The sequence below is a fragment of the Callospermophilus lateralis genome, chromosome 19 (genome assembly GCF_048772815.1).
Source record: "Callospermophilus lateralis isolate mCalLat2 chromosome 19, mCalLat2.hap1, whole genome shotgun sequence".
Classification (NCBI taxonomy): domain Eukaryota; kingdom Metazoa; phylum Chordata; class Mammalia; order Rodentia; family Sciuridae; genus Callospermophilus; species Callospermophilus lateralis.
In genome coordinates, this window is record NC_135323.1 from 6,383,509 (window position 1) to 6,405,319 (window position 21,811).

The window sequence follows — 21,811 nt, forward strand, 5'->3', positions numbered from 1 at the left end:
CTCAGGTCACTTATTAATCATAAGGAAAAAATATCCTCGTACATGGGAGAGATCTTGAAGGTGCTTGGATATTACCCTTAGCACACTTTTGAAAAGAAAAGCAAACAGATCTAAACTTATGGATGTTTTGCTTGAAATTGACTTTTTTTTTAAGTTTTAAAATTTTGTTCTAATTAGTTATACATGACAGTAGAATGCACTTTGACACATCATATATAAATGGAGTATAATTTCTCATTCTTCTGGTGGTAAAAACAGACTTTTTAAAAATCAATGTCTTAAAAGAGAAAAAAGACTGAGGAAGTGGGGAAATGTTGCAGGTAAAAGGAAAATAGAAAAACCGGACAACTGAACAAAGTGCATGATCTCTGGATCCCGAGTTGGGGGGAAATGCTACAAAGGACTTCATCAAGACAACTGGGGAAATTTGAATCATGGACTGATTCTTGTAAAACAAAGTTAGCTTTCTTGGATGTGATGATCTTACTGAAATTACTTAGAATAATATTGCATTCTTAGTATTTATGGTATGTAGGGTATTTGGGGTGATAGTGTTTACAATATTTATTGGTAACCTCAATATTTATTTCCAGCCTCACCAGCTTTCTTGAGCACCCAGGGAAAAGCTTGCAGTGCTATACCTGCTACCTCTCCCTCCCTTTCCATTGGCCCCAAAGGGTCCATGAACTCCATGAGTCAGGACAGGAGCCGTTGGCCAGAGATGCTGACCCTCAGCCTGGCTCTTCGTCCCCACCTTGCCTCCATCCTGAGGTCCTGGAGCAAGAGAAAACAGATGCAGAGTCTGAACTCTAATTCCAGAGGCTCCCTGATAGACTTGTCCACCTCTCTGCCATCTATCATGGAGTGAAGCTGAGAGTCTAGGCGCCACATGGATGGCAAGATGGAACCTTCTGCACTGGACAAGTCTTTGAGTCTGCGAGGACGCCACAGCTTAGACACTGGCCACACCCTCATCCTGAATCTCAGTTCCCTCGAAAACACCAAGCATTTCCTGTGCCTTTCGGTTATTTCACAAGCTGCTACTTCCTCATCCTCAGGTTCCAGGTCAGGGGGCTGCTTCTACTACCAAAAACCAGACAGCTGGCTCCAGTCTCTTCTGATCAGCGCCATGGACAAGACCCTTAGTGACCATCTGCTGAACACCCTGGAGGAACTGGTGCCCTATGACTTTGAGAAGTTCAAGTTCAAGCTGCAGAATACCAACTTGGAGAAGGAGCACTCCCGGATCCCCCGGGGCCATCTTCAGATGGCCAGGCCAGTGAAGCTGGCCAACCTATTGATCATCCATTACGGGGAGAAACACGCTGTACAACTGACCCTGAAGGTCCTGCGTGCCATCAACCAGCGCCTCCTGGCAGAAGAGCTGCACAAGGCCACTGGCCAGGGTAAGTGATCCAGGCCCCATCCTGGCTCAGTGCTGATTGCTGGCTGCTGGCAGGAGCAGGGAAGCTGCCTTCAGACCAAAGTTCTCTGGCCTGAGACTAGACCCTGATCTACCGCAGCCTAGGCAACTTGGGTCAATCATATCCTGTCCCTCTCTGGCCTCTGTAGCTGGGTTGGTAAAGTGCCCTCAGATTATTAATGGCTCTAAAAAAAGATTGAGATTCTGACTAGGTCAGAATCAGGAGAAAGAGCATTGGAGTACCTGTTCTTGGAGAACTCTTCAATCCATTTGCAGTTAGCACTCATGTGCAGACAGGTATCTTTGGGATAGCAGGAAGGGCATGCAAACCAATCATGCCAATAAGGTTCATGCATAATAGTCTCATTGCTATCCACCTAATTTCAGTTCCTAATTTCTATTTTTTTTATACCAGTGATTGGACCCAGAGCTGCTTAACCACTGAACCACATCCCCAGCACTTTTTTGTATTTTACTTACAGACAAGGTCTCACTGAGTTTTTTAGGGCCTCACTAAGTTTCTGAGGCTGGCTTTGAACTCACAATCCTCCTGCCTCAGTTTTCCAAGCTGGAATTACAGGTATGCACCACAGCACCCAGCTAATTCCCCTTTTTTTTTTTTAAAGAGAGAGAGAGAGAGAGAGAGAGAGAGAGAGAGAGAGAGAGAGAGAGAGAGAAAGAGAGAGAGAATATTTTTTTAATATTTATTTTTCAGTTTTCGGCAGACACAACATCTTTGTTTGTATGTGGTGCTGAGGATCGAACCCGGGCTGCACGCATGCCAGGCGAGCGCGCTACTACTTGAGCCACATCCCCAGCCCCTGCTAATTCCCTTTTTTAACACAGGGTTTTAAAAAAAATTCTCAAGAGGAATTCATCTCCATCTCTCCTTACTTCTTCCTTTTTTCCTTTTCTCTCTTGCTTTCTTCTCTTTCCTGCTATTCTTTTATAGTAACTTTCTGATTTTATTATGATCTAATAATATGGCCTATTTGATTTCTACATTTAAAGACTTTTTGTGATAGGAGAAGGCCTAATACATGATTGGTTTAAAGAAATACTTTTTGGTGTTTGAATTTTTCCTCTATTTCTAAACTTCAAGACTACATCAGAAATCCCTTCCAGGTATTTCTATGAGGAAGACAGTTTAAATGACATAAAATTTCTCTAATCTTTGAAAGAGTAATACAACTTAAACTATAATATGATCTGGTAGAATTTAATCAGTAGAATTTTTAAATTACTTTTTCATGTTCTAAAATCTGAGTATTAGCATCTTTGTGGTTTCTTACCTGTTCATGAGCCAGTTTTAGAAACTTAAATGTTTCAAGAAAGCCACAGCAAACTGTTATAAAGAACTTAAATTTGTGTTTGTGCATGTGTGTGGTGCTGGTGATCAAACCCAGGCCTTATGGCTCCTAAGAACTTGCTCTACCCCCAGCCCCCAAGAAACTTTAATTTTGATAAAATCTTCTTCAAGCCAAAAGTAAGGTGCTGAGTTCATATTATCTTTATTTCCTTATGTAGACCTTGTAAGTAAGGCTTTCTCATCATTTATAAACAGTTAACAGTATCCTGAAATTTCTAGGCAAACTCTTTTTAAAATCACCATTTATACTTATCTGTGTGAATTAGGATTTTCTTTAATTTATGCAACAAAAGAAAAATACAGGCTCTCTTATAAGTTCTGATTTCAAATTTTTGTGCCAAATACCTTAATTCTTTTTTATTAATTGATTTCATAAAGTGAATATTGTACATCTATAGTAACACAATCTTATACCAATAAACCATAGTTTTTTATTTCTCTGTGTTTTTGGAGTTTTATGTAAGATTTTAGTTGAAATAAATTCTTCTGCTTAAAAAGTTTGAAAAGTAGTATTGAGAAAAACACAGCAGATCGTGTGAGTGTCCTTACTAGTGGTACTGGACTACTGCTGTCCAGCATGTTCAACACTTTGCCTTCTGTGATGCTGAATGGGATCCCCTCTCTCTCTTCCACCCACTAACCCTTGGCCCTCAAGGTGGGACAACTTCATTCTTGCATCTGGTTTGTCTTTGCAGAATATCCAGCACAAGACAGTGGCACTGACACATCCACAGGGTCTTCTCCTGGAGAAAATAAGCTCAAGAGCCAGAAGGAACCAGATGGCCCAGAAGGTGATGGGCAGCAGCAAAGTGGTGGGGGGGCAGCCAGCCTGCCGTCCAGCCAGCATGAGGCAGGGAGGGGGCCCCAGAAGAAGTCTCAGAGCAAACGGAGGGATCAGAAGGGCCCTGAGATCCTGGACGTGCAGGGAAAACCTCTGGCCAGGAGCACAGGGCTGCCCTCCAAAAGAAGCCTGGCCCTTGCCCAGCTGCCAGGGGAAAAGGAGATTAGGAAGAGTGCCCAGCTCCGCAGGAATGCCAGCTCTGCAGGAAGACTCCAGGGGTTATCCAGCGGGGCTCCAGGAAGGAAAGAATCCAAGAAATCTGAAGTATATTTACATTCAGTGAAGCCGCGACCCAGAAGTTTTGAATTTATCATTCCTTCAGAAAACAGAGAATCCTCAAATGCAGAAACTATTCTGACTTCTCTTGAGAAAATGAAAAATGCAAAACCAGATTCAGCAGCCAGCCCCAGGGGAAGAGTCATTCTGGATGGAGAGGCTACTATGGCTCTGGAGAAGGGCTCCACAAACCCAGAGCATTCCAGGGTCCTAGAAGGGAAAACAGTCATGAACACACTATGCAATGAATTATTGGCCGGAGAGGAGAAATCCATATCACCTTGGGAGGAGCGTGGAGTTGGAGGTCCAGCGACCCATGAGACCCTGGAGAAGATGAAAGACCATGTGTTCCATGAGTCCTCAAATCCAGAAGTACCTTCGTCTTTAGGTAAAAAGGGATCCCTGGGAAGACCTGACATCCTTAGGAATGGTGGCCTATAAAGGTATTCCTCCTGAATTTCTTTTTATTCCTCCTACAGTGATATCACTAGAGGATTCATGGATACCTTCTGGGGTATCTTTGCAGTTCATAAACCCTGAAAATGCACATGTATATGCACACATCATCACAAAATGTTGCATCAAATTTCAACTTGTTCTTGGACCCTCACAAATTCTTCTTTAGCATGTACAGGCTTCATGGGCCCCAGATTGAGGATCCAGAGAAAATTGGATAAAAATATTCCCTTCCCACAAATACCCAGGGCTGTTTGTGATGTGGCTGGATTCTACCATTTATCTTTCACTGGGCAAGGAGGAGAGCAGTTGACCAAAACCATAGGTCTCTCTTTCTGAGGAGTTAGTCATCAGGATTATGTTTATTCATGAGAAACAGAAAACCCCAAATCATGGTAGCTTAAGCAACACAAACTTTGTTCTTCTTTCACACAAATGACACACAGTAACATACATTTGTCTGTGACAGATACATGAGCCAGACCCCCAAACTTTGCCAACTTTGCTCTGAAATTCATGGTTTCAGATGGTGACATCCTCATTCCAAGTAGCAGGATAGAAGGGCCCAGGAGAATAGCATCACTTAGGGAAGGTTTCTAGAAATCTCTAGAGGTTGCTCAGGACACCTCCTTTTCATCCCTTTGGCTAGAATATGTTCAGATCATCACTCCTGACTGCAAGGGAGGCTAAGAATCTGGGGTTATTTGGGTTGGAGGAAGTCATCAATTCTATCACAAGGGAGGAGGGGATGTGTTTCCTGAGGGTCACTAGAAGTCTTGTTTACAGATGTGATGTGAATTCCTGGGACAATGAGTAGGGGGAGAGATAGACTTATGTATTGCATATGTTCCTATTTCTTCTTGTGTCTCCTGTCATTTCTGCTTTTATGGAGTTACTGCAACTGTCTCAGAGCTACTCATAACTTATTCTTCATGGTGAAATATATGCCCCAAAGCCTTAAAAAGTCCCCTTCTTTGCTTTCATTTAGTGCTTCTTGAACTTGAGTGTGAGCAGTGATCTGTTTGCTCTTTCACATAACACATTCCAGCCTCCAGGCACTCTGCAGCAGATGTGGAGTCTGTCCACAAGAAAGGCACCACATCCCCCACAAGTTACAGGCAGCTGGAGAGGTTTCAAGTAGCAAAGCAAATACTGTCCAGGATTTCTTGCTCTCTCTTGTTTCACCCACTAGACCCATATCTGTGCAGAAAAATCTGTAGCAAATGGATGTGGGGCTTTCTTAGAATGAATGCCCAAGAATCCCAAGAACCAGAAAGAACCTAAGGCCTAGCCCTTGTTCTCAGTTCCAGGGGTCTGTTGGTTGCCTCACTGAATGGAAGGCAGGGCAAGATGTGCAAGGAAGTGGTCAGATCTGAGAATTCAGGCATCCTCGGCACAGGTTCACTCTCTCATAAACTTGGATTGACCACTCAGGAGATTTTTCCATTGCCATGTCCCCAGGGAGGCCACAGGACAAGGCTGCATTTCCCCTTTGCCACACACCAAAAGGAGATCTGCTTGCTGGTACCTGTGTGCTGGATTCCTGCAGCTGTCCAGTTGCTTCAGGGGAGCCTAAGACCCCTAGAAGTCACTTGCTTAGCTGCCAGCAGTGCCAGGCCTCACTCAACAAGAACAGCTCTGGAGGCCTGAGCCCTGAGCCCCTGCCACAGTGCCAGCGCCACATGAAGCAGGTGCAGCTGCTCTTCTGTGAGGATCACAGGGAGCCCATCTGCCTCATCTGCAGGCTGAGTCAGGAGCACCAAGGTCACCGGGTACGCCCCATTGAGGAGGCTGCCTTGGAATACAGGGTAGGTGCTTTGTACCTGGAACTTGGACATCTTGGGCCTTGCTTCATTTTCCTAACCACTCAGGGATATGGGTGCATAAGCCAGTACTCTTGGGATGTGTGCGGCAAAAAATATACAAATCAGGACAGCAAAGAAGGAATCAGCCTGTTTATATTGCTGGGAAGTCCAAGGGGATCTTTTGGGATTCAGGTGTGACTGGATCCAGGGGCTTTCTCAGGGAGTCACTGGGACTCTCTGTCACCACCTCTTGGCTCTGTTTTCCTTGGCAACAGGTTCAGTCTTCCACTTTCCTGAGCACCCTTCTTCATGTTCTTGATTGCAGCACCCTTAGCTTTGCCCCTGGAAGCAAAGTTGGCACCCTGCTAGAGTTGGCACCAGCTAAGGATGACGGGAGCCAAGTGTAAGTATCTCAAGAAGTACTCTTTCTCCAGGAGAAAATTCAGAAGCAGCTGGAGCATCTGAAGGAGCTGAGGAAATCTGGAGAGGAGCAGAGATCCCAGGGGAATAAGAAGACAGACAGCCTCCTGGTAAGCCAGGTGCATCCTATGGTCAGCCCTTGCCTCTTCATGTCTGCAGAAGGAGGTAGGGGACAAGGAGTGAGCAGGGGTCCCCAAGATTCTGTTCTGGTTCACAGGGCAGCAAAAGTGGGCAGTCCTGGGCTGGGGATATGGCTCAAGCGGTAGTGTGCTCGCCTGGCATGCGTGCAGCCTGGGTTCGATCCTCAGCACCACATACAAAGAAAGATGTTGTGTCTGCCAAAAACTGAAAAATAAATATTAAAAAATTTTTAAAAAGTTTAAAAAAAAAGGGGGGGCAGTCCTGGGCTGAGGTTGTGGCTCAGTGGTAGGGTGCTCGCCTAGTACGTGAGAGGCCCTGAGTTTGATCCTCAGCACCACATATAAACAAATAAAATAAAGGTATTGTGTCCTCCTACAACTGAAAAAAAATACTTTTAAAAAAATAAGTAAATAAAATAAAGGTATTGTGTCCATCTACAACTAAAAAACACATAAAAATAAATGTAAAAGGATGGGCACTCCTCGGGGGCAGGAAGGTAATGGTATTCAAGGGAAAGTTTGTCCCTAGAAGGGTAAACTACCTCGACAGAGAGGGGCTGTCTCCACGGACCCTGTGCAACAGTCATGGAAGCCAAATTCACCTACATCCAAACAGAACCACTGTTGAGACTGCCTATGCTCCAGCACTTTGGAGGAGGGGAGAGGCCCCCACCCTGGAACATGGTATGGGGGTCAGTGCCTTGACCATTTATGACCCCACAGCCTGTGCCATTTTTGTGCTGGCTTTCAAGGCTGTGGTGTCCTAGTTTCCCATGGCCACTATACACAGGTATTTATTCCCTCATGCAGTTGTAGAGGTCAGAAGTCTGGAATGAAGGTTGGTTGGGAACATTGGTTCCCTCCCTCCTCAGCTTGTACATGGCCATCTTCCCACCTGGTGTTCTATCTATGTGTGTGTCTGTGTCTGAGTGTTCCCATTTTATAAGGACACAATCATACTGGATTGGGGCCCACCCTAGTCCATATGATTACATTTTAATTAAGTACATCTGCAAGGACCCTACCTACAAATAAAATCATTCTTTAGTACTTTGGGGTTAGGACTTCAATATATAAATTTAGAGGGGGAAACAATTGAACCTATAATGTTCTAGAAGGTTCTGAAAGGTTCCTGCTCTGGTCCCCAAGGTGGGCTTCTAGGGACTCTCTGGATACACATGTTCACCCATAATATAGATTTCTATACCTCCCTCTTCTCTGTTCCCCAGAAACAAACTGAAACCCAGAAGCAGAGGATCCGGTGCCAAATGAAGCAGCTGTGCCAGTTTCTGGAGCGGCAGGAGCAGCTATTTGTGACCTGGACGGAGGAGCTGGGCCAGACCATTGGCCAGGTCAGAGAGACCTTTGGCACTCGGGTGTCCCAGCACATCTCCTGCCTCGATGAGCTGATTGGGGAGTTAGAAGCCAAGCAAAGCCAGTCAGAATGGGAGATCATGCAAGTGAGTGCATCTGGGCCTGGCCTTCCCCTGTCCAGTGTCCAATAGGAATGCAGGCTCCCATCAATCCCATCTGCTCTGCCCAAGCCAGGGAGTAAGGCCCTTGAGGCCTGGGTGGGACATCGTCTTGGTGACCCATGATGCCATGGGCTCCCCTCTGTCAAGGTCTCTCAGGAGCCCAGGGTAATCCTGGTATTGCCCAGAAGAGATGAGAAAGGCTGAAGTGCAATTCCACTGCATTGCAGTGGGGCTGCCACCAAGTGATTAGAATTATGACTGAGGAGAAATATTCCAGCTTACTGATACTCCGGAGCTGAGAGTCTGGTAAGGATAGGGAGCAGCTTAAAATCTAGGAGTCCAGAAACAGAGGCTAAGAGTCAGCACAGCCTCTAGGAGACTGGTAATGGAGAGCTTCCCTCTTTTCTCTCCTAGGACATCGGAGTCACCTTGCACAGGTACAGACAGGTTCTGTGGTGTCCCCTGGGGTATCTTGCAGGAAGCATTTGGGCAAGACAACTCTAGGTGGGACCTGGGAAGCCTGCAGATTCCTGGGGCCTTCCTGGATTTGCACAGGGGCTACCAGAGCCTGGACAGGAGGGAAGGAATGGAATGGAAGACTGAGGAGATTAATTGAGCCTAGTCCTGATGAACCAAGATGGTGGCTTCCTAAGAAAACTCCCGGATGAACTGTGTCCCATGAAATCCACCTTACATAAAGTGCCCCTGCAGAGCCACCTATGACCTCAAGGAGGGAAGCACTTTCCAAGAGTCTCTGAGGAGCCACTTTAGAGGTGGGCAAAGCCCATCAGGCAGGGAAGGGGAGAGGAACAAGGAGGAGGCTGCATTTTGGAGCCAGCCTGGGAGCTTTATGAGATCCTGGTATCCACAGCCACACCACTTAGATCCAGGTGTCTGAGAGTGGGACCAAGGCATTAGAAGGGTTTTAAAAAATCTTTTGTGGTACATAAAATTTACCATCTTAACCGCTTCTAAGTGTACAGTTCAGTGGCATTAAGTGCATTTGCATTTGCACACACAGCACACCATCTATCTCCACAATTTTTTCACCTCCCCACACAAAAATGCCATGCCATTAAACACTAACTCCTCACTCTCCTCCTTAAGCCCTGGACAACTACCATTCTGCTTTCTGTCTTTATAAATTTGACTACTCTAGAAATCTCATGTGAATGGGATCATATGGTTTTTGACCTTTGGTGTTTGGCTTCTCCCCCTTGACATAGGGCCTTCCAGGTCAATCCATATTGTGGCATTTGTCAGAATTTTATCCCTTTTAATGTCAGAATAATACACCATTATATGTGGGTATCACACCCTGTTTACCCACTTGTCAGTTGGTGGTCATCCTATTTAAAATTTCTCCACATTCTCGCCAATACTTGTTATTTGAAATTGTTGATGTTTCTATAACAGCCATCCTAATAGCTATGAGATGGTATTACATTATAGTTGGGTTTTTATCTATTATTTCTATTTCAATACAAAACATATAGAAATATAATTAATTTGACTTAGCAGTCTGAATTCTGGTAATATCAATACCACTTTAAGGCCTCTATTTACACTTGTGATTTTGATATCAGTGGTTCTTAAACTTTCCAGTAGATGTCAATTTGCAGCCAAAACTGAGGACCAGTATCAGAAATCTAAGTCCAAGGAAGACTCTGCATAGCACAGATTGGGCTGCGTATGCCCCATGAAGATTACACCTCACTTCCAGCTCATGGGGACCAAGGGCACCCCCTTGCTTCAGTCCTCTCTGCCCAACAATCTCTTGTCTCTAGGGCCAAGATGATGACTGTCCCTGAGCCATGGGCTGCTCCTCCAGAAGTGAAAGAAAAGATACAACTGCTTTATCAGAAAGCAGAGTTTATGAAGAGGAGCACACGGTACTTCACAGGTAGGTGGGCTTGGAGGAAGATGAAAGGGGCTCCACTTCCTTCCCAGGATCCTCTCTTCTCCATTTCCCAAGGCCTTTCTGACTCTGCCTTCAATTTCTCCTCATCTGTTCCTAGACAGCAGACCTAACTGAAACCTTTCTCTACTCCCATTCCCCCTTTTTAGAAACACTGCGATCAGAAATGGAAATGTTCAATGGTGAGTGTGGTGGTGGAAGTGTGTGCTGACCAGGGATTATTGTGATAGTTTCTTATGCTGCCAGCTTAGGGGCATTGTTTAGAAGAGAGAAAAACACCTGAAACAAAGGTGGGAGAAAAGTTGTGGTAGGCCTCACAGCTCTGCACAGTCCTTTGTACCTGCCTCATTGTCAAATTAGCTCACCAGACCAGTCTAACAGGTGGGTATGGGTGTCTGGGAGGCCTCGGGTTACACCCAAGAAGAGGATTCAGAGTTTGGAGCAAGGGGATACTTGTCTTTCCTGTGGAAACAGTGTAATTCAGGCCCTCTGAATGGGGGAGACTCAGGACGCTTTCTCCTCTTTCTCCTCTGTAGTTACAGAACTGATGGCTGCTCAGGCACATGCTGGTAAGTGTCCAAAGTCAAAGCCAGTGGCCTTGGCCTGCTGAGTCCCTGTCTGTCCTCCACTACAATCTAGAAAAGCAGCCCTGTCCCTGTTTCCTGGAGTTGTGGAGAACCTGAGGGGATGTTGCCCACACACCCCCAGCTTAGTATTCTCTCCACAGCTAGTGTAATCCTGGATCCAGCCACTGCCCACCCCAACCTTGTCTTCTCTGATGACATGAAAAGTGTGAAACTTGGAAACAAAGATGAGCGGCAATCTGACAGCCCAGAAAGATTCGATAACTGCATCACCCTGGGTTCTCCCAGTTTCTTCTCTGGCTGCCATTACTGGGAGGTGGAGGTTGGAGATAAGACAGCATGGATCCTGGGAGTGTGTGAGGCATCCGTGTGCAGGAAGGGAAGCATGACTCTGTCACCAGAGAATGGCTACTGGGTAGTGATGATGAAGCAAAATGAGTACCTGGCCTCTACCTGTCCTCCAACCCGTCTGCAACTGAGAAAGACCCCCAGGCGTGTGGGCATCTTCCTGGACTGGAAGAAGGGAGATATTTCTTTTTATAATGTAACAGCTAGATCACACATCTACATATTTACTGGTTTCTCTTCCTCTGGACCCCTTCAACCTATCTTCTGCCCTGGGAAACATGATGGAGGGAAGAACATGGGTCCTCTGACTATCTGCCCAGTGAGTGGCCAGGGGCCCCACTGACTGCCCAACACTGCATTTCAATTCCAGCTCTTGGCCTGTGTCTTGCACTCATGCACTCAATAGTCACTAATGATATACCCACTGGGTGCCAGTTACTGCAGGGAATGTAATGAATTTTAAAAAACAGTCCTTTTGTCCAAGTTGCTTGCCAAATCACAGCAGAACTAAACTAGGAATGCAAATACTGGCAAATCAAGGATGAAGATATCAAAGTACCAATGATGTACAGAGGATATCAGAGAAGAAAGTACATAGCCATTGTATGTTAAGTCCTTGGATGAATTTGCACTCTAATATTCTTCTCTCCTTTTCCTCCTCATGACAAGGATATGTCCCTCTTTCAGTCTTCCCCTGTCTTGAGAATATAGAAAACCAAGCAGACTGGATGGTTACAAAAGTACATGTGTACCTGGGTTAATGAACTATGTATGATTCTTAAGAGTATTGAGTGGACCTAATAAATTAATTAGATCATAATTGCATCTGATACTCAGATGATCACAGTGGGGTCCCATTCACCTACTGCATACCATAAAAGAGATGATGCTGTTATAGTAGAAAAACACTTAATACATATTCCAAGTGCTAAATTATTCTGACTGGTTTCTAACAGAAAATCTGTGAGCTTATGTAATAGTAGATGTTCTGGTTACATATGTCCCCAACTCACCCCCCATTTAGAGAGATGTAAAGAAAAAGGATTAATAAGAAAAATGGTGGCTCACACTTGTAGAACCAGCTTTTAGAAAACTAAGGCAGGAGGATCACTTGAGCCCAGGAGTTCGAGGCCTGGCTGCTAACAATTTGACCTTGTCTTAAAATAAATAAATATTTTTTCTTTTTAAAAATTTGTTTAAATAAATAGTTTTAAAAGAAGAAAAACTCAAATGAAGATCAAACTTCAAACTCCTCTTATCTCAACTCCTCTATCTTCACCCTTACAGTCTAGACTGGACCCACAGGTTCTCCATCATTAGGACCCCAGCCTGCAAGCACACCCTCTGCTTTCTGAGTGGAGTTTATTCCACCTATGGAATCCACGTGCCCACACAGCTCACGAGCACTATGCTGTTCCCCATGATTGACATAATTTGTGACTGGTTTCTTTCACTTAGGATAGCATTTTCAACATCCATCCTTTTGTAACATGTATCAGTGCTTTATTCCTCTTTATTGACAAATTAAAATCCATTATATGTATATACCACATTTGGGTCATTCCCACTCTTCAGCTATGATATAAATTATGCAAGTATTTGTTTACATTTTTGTGTGGACACATGTGTTCATTTCTCTTGAATTTATATTGATATTGACAGATGAAACTGCTTGTTCTGCCAAAGTGTTTTCCAAACCTCTGGACCATTTTACATCCCTGCCATGTATGTAACATACATATGATGCAACATACATCATCTACAGGCTGTGAAATAAAACAGACCCCATTATAAACATTGTTGTCTTTTTTTCTGTTGCAAAAAAAAATGTATTTGATTATTTGAGTAAAATTACAGTGTCTCTGCTGTTAGTAATTATTAAATGTTAAAGAAAATTGGTCCCTCTTTCTTTTCAACTTTCCAGGAAAGTGCATGTAGTGGTCCAATTTTTTTTCCATACCTGATACAAAATAAACAAACACTATACCTGCTCTCTTGATCAAGAATCAGCATTTGCTCTTCTAATGAAAGTGATATTTCTTATTGTATATAAAGAGCATCATCATTTTCTCCACTGAAGGTTGTTCAGATGCCATACTTGGCAGCACTGTGAAATTTCAGCACACATTTTTCTATGGTGAATATACCTACAAGACAAAATGTTATGTCTCAGTTTCAACTACCAAAACAACACTCCATTTTTTTTCCATAAAGAATTCTGCATGAGGGCTGGGGATGTGGCTCAAGCGGTAGCGCGCTCGCCTGGCATGTGTGCAGCCTGGGTTCGATCCTCAGCACCACATACAAACAAAGATGTTGTGTCTGCCGAAAACTAAAAAATAAATATTAAAAATTCCCCCCTCCCCCCTCTTTAAAAAAAAAAAGAATTCTGCATGCTATTATATTACAGAAACTTGTATTAACACTGAAGAGACTCAAGTAAAAAGCACAATACAAAGAGCAGTTCAAAATGGAAATGATTAAATCTACAAACCAAAAAAAAGGAGGTTAAATTTTAGAATAAAAAATAAATCAAAACAAAACCCAAACCTTTTGAAGAACCAGACTGTTCAGTCTGTACTTCCAGTTCTTTCCTTAAATTTGTTTTAAAAGATTGGACAATGTGTTTGCTGATAAAATTTTGCAGCAGGATCAAAATGTACATTTATATACAGACTTTTGAAAAGACCTAATGCATCACAGGCATGGCAGGTTCATAGTAAACTAGATACATAAAATAGGTTAATGCCAGATTAAGACCATCTAGCAGGGAAACTTGCAATTGCTATAAATGTTACAGCAAGTTTATAGCACTCTTGTCAATTAGTATTTAGTTCAAAATACAAAGGACCAAAGTTAATGCTTGCATTCTGTTCTCAAAGCAATGTTATATCACTAATAAATAAGACTTCTTAGAACTCTAGAAGTTGAACAAGGCCCAAAAGTACGTCTTCATAATATTGTAGTTCATAATCCTCGGGGACCAAAAGGTAGGGAGACAGAACAAGGGGTAGGAGGCCACCATAGGTCGCATTCTGAAAAGGAACCCTATGTCTCTAGTACACAGCTGCTTTAACTTGTGACAGCGTCTTTGCTGTCCTTCCCAAAGCCAGTGAAGCAGAAGCTGGTTCGGTTTTTGTTGCTTGCCATCTTCTCTAGGGAGGCCAGGGGAGCACTGGTCTCCGAGTTCTGGAACTTCTCCAGATCTCCCTTCAGTCCCCTAATAAGTGAGCGGCTCCTGATGACACCTTTCTGAATGACGGCTTTTGTCATTCAGAACAGTGGTAGGAGAGCGCTCTGCACACAGATTCTAGAAATCAGAAGGATCTCCGCTTCCTGACCTCACTGCCAGATCTGGAACGTTTCTGGGAGCTGACAGGATTGCCTGCTAGAACTGTCAGGGGCCATGCACAGAGAGCAGCGACCTGACGCACAGGGGTGACGCTCCACCTGTGTGAGCCCAGGTGTGCCTTCTCGCAGCAGGGCGAGTCCACTTCGGGTCGGATTGGAAATGTGGAGGCTTCGCCTGCTTCCTCCGTAACGTGCTGGCTCAAACATCAGCTGGGGCGGAATAAAAAAATCACAAAGAATAAATCTCAAGATATATTCAAGAAATCCAGGGGCGGCAACTCCCCCGCCCGCCCAGGCTCCCTGGCAGCTAAACAGCGTCCAGGTGTTCTGCTATAATTCTGTTGTCTTTTTAAAATCACAATCATTCCAGTATGTGTGAAGTGGTATTATTGTGTTTCTGATTTGCATTTAATATATTTTAAATAGAATTTCCTTTCTTCACTTTTATTGCTAGATGATTAAATATTAATTTCTTAACTCACCTTCAGATATCTGGAGTTTTCCAATGACAAAAGTAATAATTTAAAAAAATATTTTAATTTTTTAGTTGGAGTTGGACACAATACTTTTATTTATTTTTATGTGGTGCTGAGGATCAAACCCAGGGCCTCACACTTCCTAGGCGAGTGTTCTACCGCTGAGCCACAACCCCAGCCCCCCAAAAGTAATGCTTGTTATTTGGAAACTTACAGATTTATAAAACAAAAAGTAAAAAAAATAAACTCTAAATTGGGCACAGTGGTGCACACCTGTAATCCCAGTGACTCGGGAGGCTGAGACAAGAGGATCACAAGTTCAAGACCAGCCTCAACAACTTATCGTGGTCCTAAGCAATTTAGTGAGACCCTGTCTCAAAATAAACATAAATACATAAAAATGACTGAGAATGTAGCTCAGTGGTAGTGAGCCTCTGGGTTCAATCCCCAGTAATGGGGGAAAAAAATCCCCTCTAATCCTACCCTTTAGGAATGACCACTATTAATTCTTACTGTATATTCTTTCAGTTTAAAAAAAAATGCATTTTTAAATTTTATTTTGGTGCTGGGGATTGAACCCAGGGCCTTGTGTATGTGAGGCAAACGCTCAACCAACTGAGCTATATCCTCAGCCCATTTTATTTTTAAATGACATTATGTTTTACACAGTTTTGTAACTTGCCTTTTTTTTTAATTTCTTTCTTTTAAATGGTTGTATTTGATTCCACAGACTAAGCATATAATAATTTAACCATTTTGACATTTTAAACAAGGTTTTATCATCTCTATAGGCTTCTTTTTTAATATTTATTTTTTAGTTGTAGCTGGACACACTACCTTTATTTTATTTATTTATTTTTATGAGTGCTAAGGATCAAACTCAGGGCCTCGCATGTGCTAGGCAAGGGCTCTACCGCTGAACCACAACCCCAGCCCCCTATAGGTTTCTTTAAAATAAATTCTGAGAATTGAATATTTGACAAAAATTATGGACATGCTACTTTTAAGAATAGAAAGGGCCATATTTTCCTCTTAAATAATTGTATTAGTTTGCTTTCAGAACACTGAATATTATTATTGTTGCTATTTGGCCCTTTTCTTTTTTCCTTTTTGAAGATGTCCTCTCTAAATTGCTGAGGCTGGTCTCAAACTTCCAATCCTCCTGCCTCAGCTTTTGAATTGCTGGAATTACAGATGTACACCAACACATCCAGCCTGAATGTTATTTTTTATGAGGAAATGTGACTAAAAATAATAAAATACAAGATTACCAAAAAAATTAAATAATTCATTTTATTTAAAAAAATATTTTTCCATTTATTATTTTAACTTTAATTTCTTTAATTGTATATGACAATGAGCATCTTTTCATGTTAAAAGGTTAAGATCTGGTGCTATTTCAAAACCATTGATGGTATCTATTTTACTGATCAGTTTTTAAGAACAGGATGCCATTGAATTTAAAAATATTTATCATTCTATTTATCTTTTTTTCATTTTCAGATTTTTTTATTTTTAGTTACTGAATTGATAGTCATTAAATGAAATGAGACAATTTTAAAAAGTTTATTCCCCTCTATTTCTACCCTCTAGTAACCATATTAATAATAGTCCAATGTGTATCCTGCCACACAAACATACACAGGGTATTTTCTGTTTGTTCCAAAAATGTAAATATGTGTTATATACATATTTCTGAACTTGCTGTTTTTCATTTAATATCTTTTATTTGGGGTACTGAACCTAGAGGCACTTTACCACTGAATTATACCCCCATCCCTTTTATTTTTTAAGACAAGGTCTCACTAAATTGCCCAGGCTGGCCTCAAACTTGTGATCTTCCTGACTCAGCCCCGAGTCACTGGAATTTCAATTGTATCCCTCATTTAATGTCCCGTGCCACTCCTCCAGGTCTATATGAAGTTCTGGTCCATTCTTATTCATAGCTATAGTTTCTGGGGTATGAATACTCCACTTTATCCAACTATATCCTTGCTGATGAACTTGCATGTTGTTCCAGTTTCTGTCACTACCAAGAATTCTACATGAAATTTCTTGAGACTAGATTCACAGATGAGATTGCCAGAGTCATAGGGCACGTATCTGTACTTTTAGTTTTAACATATACTACAAGATGACTTCTCACATCTCACAACCAACAGAGTGTCTATTTTTTCATCTTCTTCATTGTTTGACAGGTGAAAATGGCAGTCCCTTTTTAAAGTGATAATCTTGACTACTAGTGAGATAGGGAATAGAGGAAAATAGGTGTGGAGAAACAATTCAGGCAGACAGCTTATGAGCTAGGCTCACACAGAGGATGCTTCTGATTCAATCACAAGTATTCTTTCATCGTCTGACTGGGCAAACCAACAGTCCACCTAACCACAAGGTGTCCACACTCTTGAGGCAGGTCCAGCTGGTTTCTCTCACAGGCACACTAGAATCTCCTGACCTTTTTTATTTTGGGCTCATTAAGATGGATTAGCATGTATATTCACACACCCCTTAACTGCTAACAAAGCTGAGAAGGGTTCTACTAAGGGACCTCCCAATTCCAGAGAACTGATCCATATTCAACCCCTGCTTCATTTCTTTCTTTTAAATGGTTGTATTTATATTAATTCCCTTAAACAACATAAACCACAACCCACATGTGGCACCGCTTGGCTCTTGAGTATTCCCACACTCCCCCTAATGTGTCTTTTGCAATAACCTCTTCCTCTGTTACTGAAACCTGACATGTCCTGAAATTCCTTTCCATGAAGACCATTAAGAGAAGTTCAGTTCTACTCTGCTCCAAAAGACTTGCTCAGACTCTTGACTGGTGACAATTTGGTAGTTAAGCATCTTTTCAAATGTTAATAACTTGAGTTTTCCTCCTCAATTAAATGGTTGTGAATAGTTATTTGCCTTTGTCTTTTGTCAGTTGGCAGGGACTCATTTCCTGTTGGGAAAGTCCAACTCTTTGGCTTTTGTTTTACAATTATTTTGCAGTCTATTAAGGTGTTTGACTTTGTTGGCAGTTTTTTTGTTTTGTTTTGTTTTTTACTGTTTAACAATATACTCACAATCAGACAAAGATATTAAAACACAAGTGCAGTAACAGGGATGGGCCAGAGAGGTACTATACTATATTCTCAGTGTGCTAGGACACTGAGAATCCAAAAACAAAGCAGCCACCGTTTCCTATGCATCTCGGTGCAAAGGCAGGCAAAGTTTGGGATGTGTGGTGCTGAACAAGAAACAGAGGAAGGGGAGGCACCACTTCTATTTGTACTATATATAGAAGAAAATGGACTAATGTTCAAGGAGATCTCTCTAAGTAGGCAGTGGGAACTCAGTCCAGGTAGGTTCTTGACCTATATTACTGAAAAGAATTTCAGAATTCATCAAAAGCAGGCATAAGCCAATATTTATTAAAGGACAGCAAAGGTACACACCTCACAAAGGCAGGTTGCAGATGCCCTTCACCTCTCAGAGAGGATAAGTGATGCACCCAAGGTTGAGCTCGCTAACTACATACATAATTTTCCTGAGAAGAAAGGTGCAGGTTCCCAGGCAAACTTTTGTGACAATCAAATATCATGTCAATCATTTGATACTTGAGTTTCATGATGTTTATTCTTGGTCAAACAGTTTAGCCATAAATCAGATATGGGTACATTGTGTAGGTTTTTAAATTTGGTGACATTTAATTTTTTTCTAGTTGATTTGGGTACAAGCATATGCTCAGGTTTTGTTCATCCAACTCAAGAGACAAGCATGGCTGATCATGCTCATAGACTCGAGGTCTCTACCTAGTGAGGGCCTCTTTTTCTATCTCCCTCAGAGCCCACATATAAAGATACTCCCATACACTGGGGAAAGAAAAATATGCACAAGCTTACATTTTACTTACACTCTAGTTTCTATGTTTGCCTCACATTGAACTCTACTGTTCTCATCAGTGTTCTTTTATAGAATTTCATTTTTTTAAGTATTTATTTTTTAGTTTTAGGTGGACACAATATCTTTATTTTTATGTGATGCTGAGAATCGAACCCAGTGCCTCACGCATGCTAGGCGAGCACACTACCACTTGAGCAACATCCCCAGCCCTAGAATTTCATTTTTTATATGTAGTATAACAGAACCCCTTTGAAATTAAAAACCCTTAATGTTTTTGCTTTCCGTCTTCCTGGTAACTGCTTTTGAAACTGAGAAGCTAGGGGCTGGGATTGTGGCTCAGCTGTAGAGCACTCGCCTAGCACGGGCGAGACCTGGGTTCCATCCTCAGCACCACATAAAAATAAAGGCATTTTATTGTGTCCATCTACACCTAAAAAAAAAAAGAAACTTGAGAAGCTAACCCCTGTTCCAAATGCATACCAAGGAAACTAAAAATGAGACATATTTCTGACTAGCACAGCCCAGTTATATATGTATATGTGTATGTATGTGTGGGTATGTCTCTGTGTATGCCTTTTGTCCCACTATACCCCCTCCGCTCTTTATAAAGATAATCTTGAGACACTGAGGAACTCCCCCCACTCCCAGAAGACAGAGATTTGAGACAGAAAATGTTTTTATATCTTCCTCACATACCAGCTTTGAATAAACCTGTTTTCCTACACTAACCTCTGCCTCTCCAGCTTTAGTGAAATGCTTTTTTTAATCTCTAGCAATATATCAATGGGGGTGGGGTGTCTTTTTTATTCTCAGGATAGACAAGTTTTGCTAGCATCATTTATCTCCCAATAAGTTAAAATGCTAACCTACCCCATGTGTGTGTGTGTGTGTGTGTATTCAATTTTTGCACATGCAAGTCTTTCCTGCTATTCCATTGGTTTACTCATAGTTCAAACCATACTGTTTTGATCAAAGGTTTTGTTATTGTTTGATAAATTTTGATGTCTGAAAAGCAGGTTATTTATTTTTCACAATTTATTTAGTGCCACGTGGTTTTCATCCTTTTCTTCATAACATTTTAAGCCATGAGTGAGTGTAAGGATGGCCTTAGCCTAAGCAACTCCATTTTAAAATAAACCTGCAGTCTCACCGGGAAAGTCATAGAGCCCTCTGATATGTCATCAGGCATAGCCTGATAAAACAAGCACTTTCCACAACTCTGGTAAGAGAGTGAAGTCACTCGATATAAACATGTCATTTGCCTTAACCCTAATAAGAGTCAGAAGGATAATATCAGGGCAGAAACCACCAAACCATATGTCCTCTCTAAGATGTAAGATGTCACTAATAAACCTGGTAACAGCTGTTAGGAACCAAAAGGGCATGCAGAAGCCCCAAAATTTAGTATAAATAATGGAACAAATGAACAAACATTCAAGCCAGCAGATACCTATATGCCCACATGCCAGAGAGCATGAAGAGGACCTGGACTGGCATCCCCACTCTTCTCATCATTTGCCTGATCCTCTGCATCCTGCTCACCGCACTCAAACTCTACAGCAGCCTCTTGACCCTAGTGAGAAAGGCGATTTCTCCTTACCACCATCTCCTCATCCAGCAGTCAATTCCACACCAGAAGCCTCCATCTGTTCCTGACCTGATCACTGCGATCTGAGTGAGTGTGCATCTGTTGGACTTAAGGCCTAAGACTTTAAATCTAGCACTTAATCTTAACATGCAGAGGGAGTGTCTGTAACAAGTCTGTCATGATTAAGTGTTTGCAGTGCTTAGAGTTAGCACTAGAATTGTTTGCTTTTAATTGATCATGTATATTGAAGTGCCCAGCATTAAAGACTATCATTTCCTTGATTAAGAACCTATACAAAAAAACAAAACAAAACAAAAAAAAGAACCTATACAGGGCTGGGGTCGTGGCTCGGCGGTAAAGCACTCCTGTAGTACATATGAGGCCCTGGGTTTAATCCTAAGCAACACATAAAAATAAATAAATAAAACAAAGCTATATATATATGTAAATCATAATTACTATACAGTAAAATTGTATTGAGTGATTTGAGTTTTGAGTGAATAAAACACTGAAAAGGGTAGAAGCACATGCCAATTCTTTCTCGTTCCCCTCAACTGCAGATGTCACACTTTTGCCCTTGGCGACAGTGAGTCAGCTATAGCTAGCTAAGAAAAGCACTGGTTTTTATTTTTACCTTCATCATCCTGCTGAAGGCTTGGTGTGACATGGAAGTTGTCCTGACTCTGCCCGGTGCCTCACTGGGAATAAAATGATTACGGAAAAATGCACAAAGAAAAGTTGCGATTCCACCTCTATGGGAGGCTGAAATTGAGAAAGGAAACGGAAACGGCTTGAGAAGGTGAGGCTAGGATTTCTCAAAAGGTGCAGGTCCAAATGCAGAGTAAAAGTTGGGAAGCCAGGGGCTGGGGATGTGGCTCAAGCGGTAACGCGCATGAGCGCGGGGCGCTGGGTTCGATCCTCCGCACATTAAAAAAATAAAATAAAGATGTTGTGTCCACTGAAAAAAATAAATATTAAAAAAAATCTCTCTTTTAAAAAAAAAAGAAAAAGTTGGCAAGCCGGGCTTGGGGAGGGACGTCCAGGTCTGCTCTACTGGCCGCACAGCACCCAGACACTGCCAACCCACACCCGCCACAGTCGGACCGCCTCCGCAGTTCCCGGCCTGCCCGGAAGCTGCGGCGCCCCCGCCCACACCTTCCGGTGCAGAAGACAGCCGGCTTCCGGTAGGACCTCCGCCTTGTCCCGCCCCAAACACCGCCTCCTCGTGGTCTCCCATTGGCTGTGTGGCGCAAAACTACGTTTCCCAGTAGGCCGTGGAGTCATGCTGGCTGAAACGCGAGGGGTGTACCCTGTCATGGTGGATCGGAGCTAGCCCCCTCCTTTCCGATTTCTGAGCGGAACCGCGGAGAGAGCGGCTCTCGCCGGCCTGGCTCCGCCTCGCGCCCTGAGGGCTCTGGTGGCTGGCCTCGAGCCTTGCCTTACCGGACGC

General features: G+C 42.7%; 1 protein-coding gene and 1 long non-coding RNA gene across 6 annotated transcripts; one reads left to right on the forward strand and one right to left on the reverse strand.

The window, feature by feature from the left end:
- The first annotated feature begins 1,129 nt into the window (after positions 1-1,129).
- Mefv (MEFV innate immunity regulator, pyrin) lies at positions 1,130-11,565 on the forward strand. The gene is made up of 10 exons (XM_076839777.1): positions 1,130-1,406; positions 3,488-4,114; positions 5,821-6,173; positions 6,605-6,700; positions 7,960-8,190; positions 8,620-8,642; positions 9,993-10,108; positions 10,273-10,305; positions 10,660-10,696; positions 10,855-11,565. Exons 1-10 carry the CDS (start codon positions 1,130-1,132, stop codon positions 11,396-11,398), a joined length of 2,337 nt encoding a protein of 778 aa, XP_076695892.1. The 3' UTR covers positions 11,399-11,565.
- On the reverse strand, positions 2,948-21,770 carry LOC143384713 (uncharacterized). 5 transcript variants are annotated; one of them, XR_013089415.1, is made up of 4 exons: positions 20,996-21,540; positions 14,506-14,616; positions 13,043-13,202; positions 2,948-6,743 (listed from the first exon to the last, which is right to left on the reverse strand). It is a non-coding gene; the product is annotated as an uncharacterized LOC143384713 (long non-coding RNA). The 5 variants fall into 5 exon arrangements; XR_013089416.1 differs by lacking the exon at positions 2,948-6,743 and adding an exon at positions 6,751-6,935; XR_013089414.1 differs by lacking the exon at positions 2,948-6,743 and having other exon boundaries at positions 12,553-13,202.
- Positions 21,771-21,811: the final 41 nt, after the last annotated feature.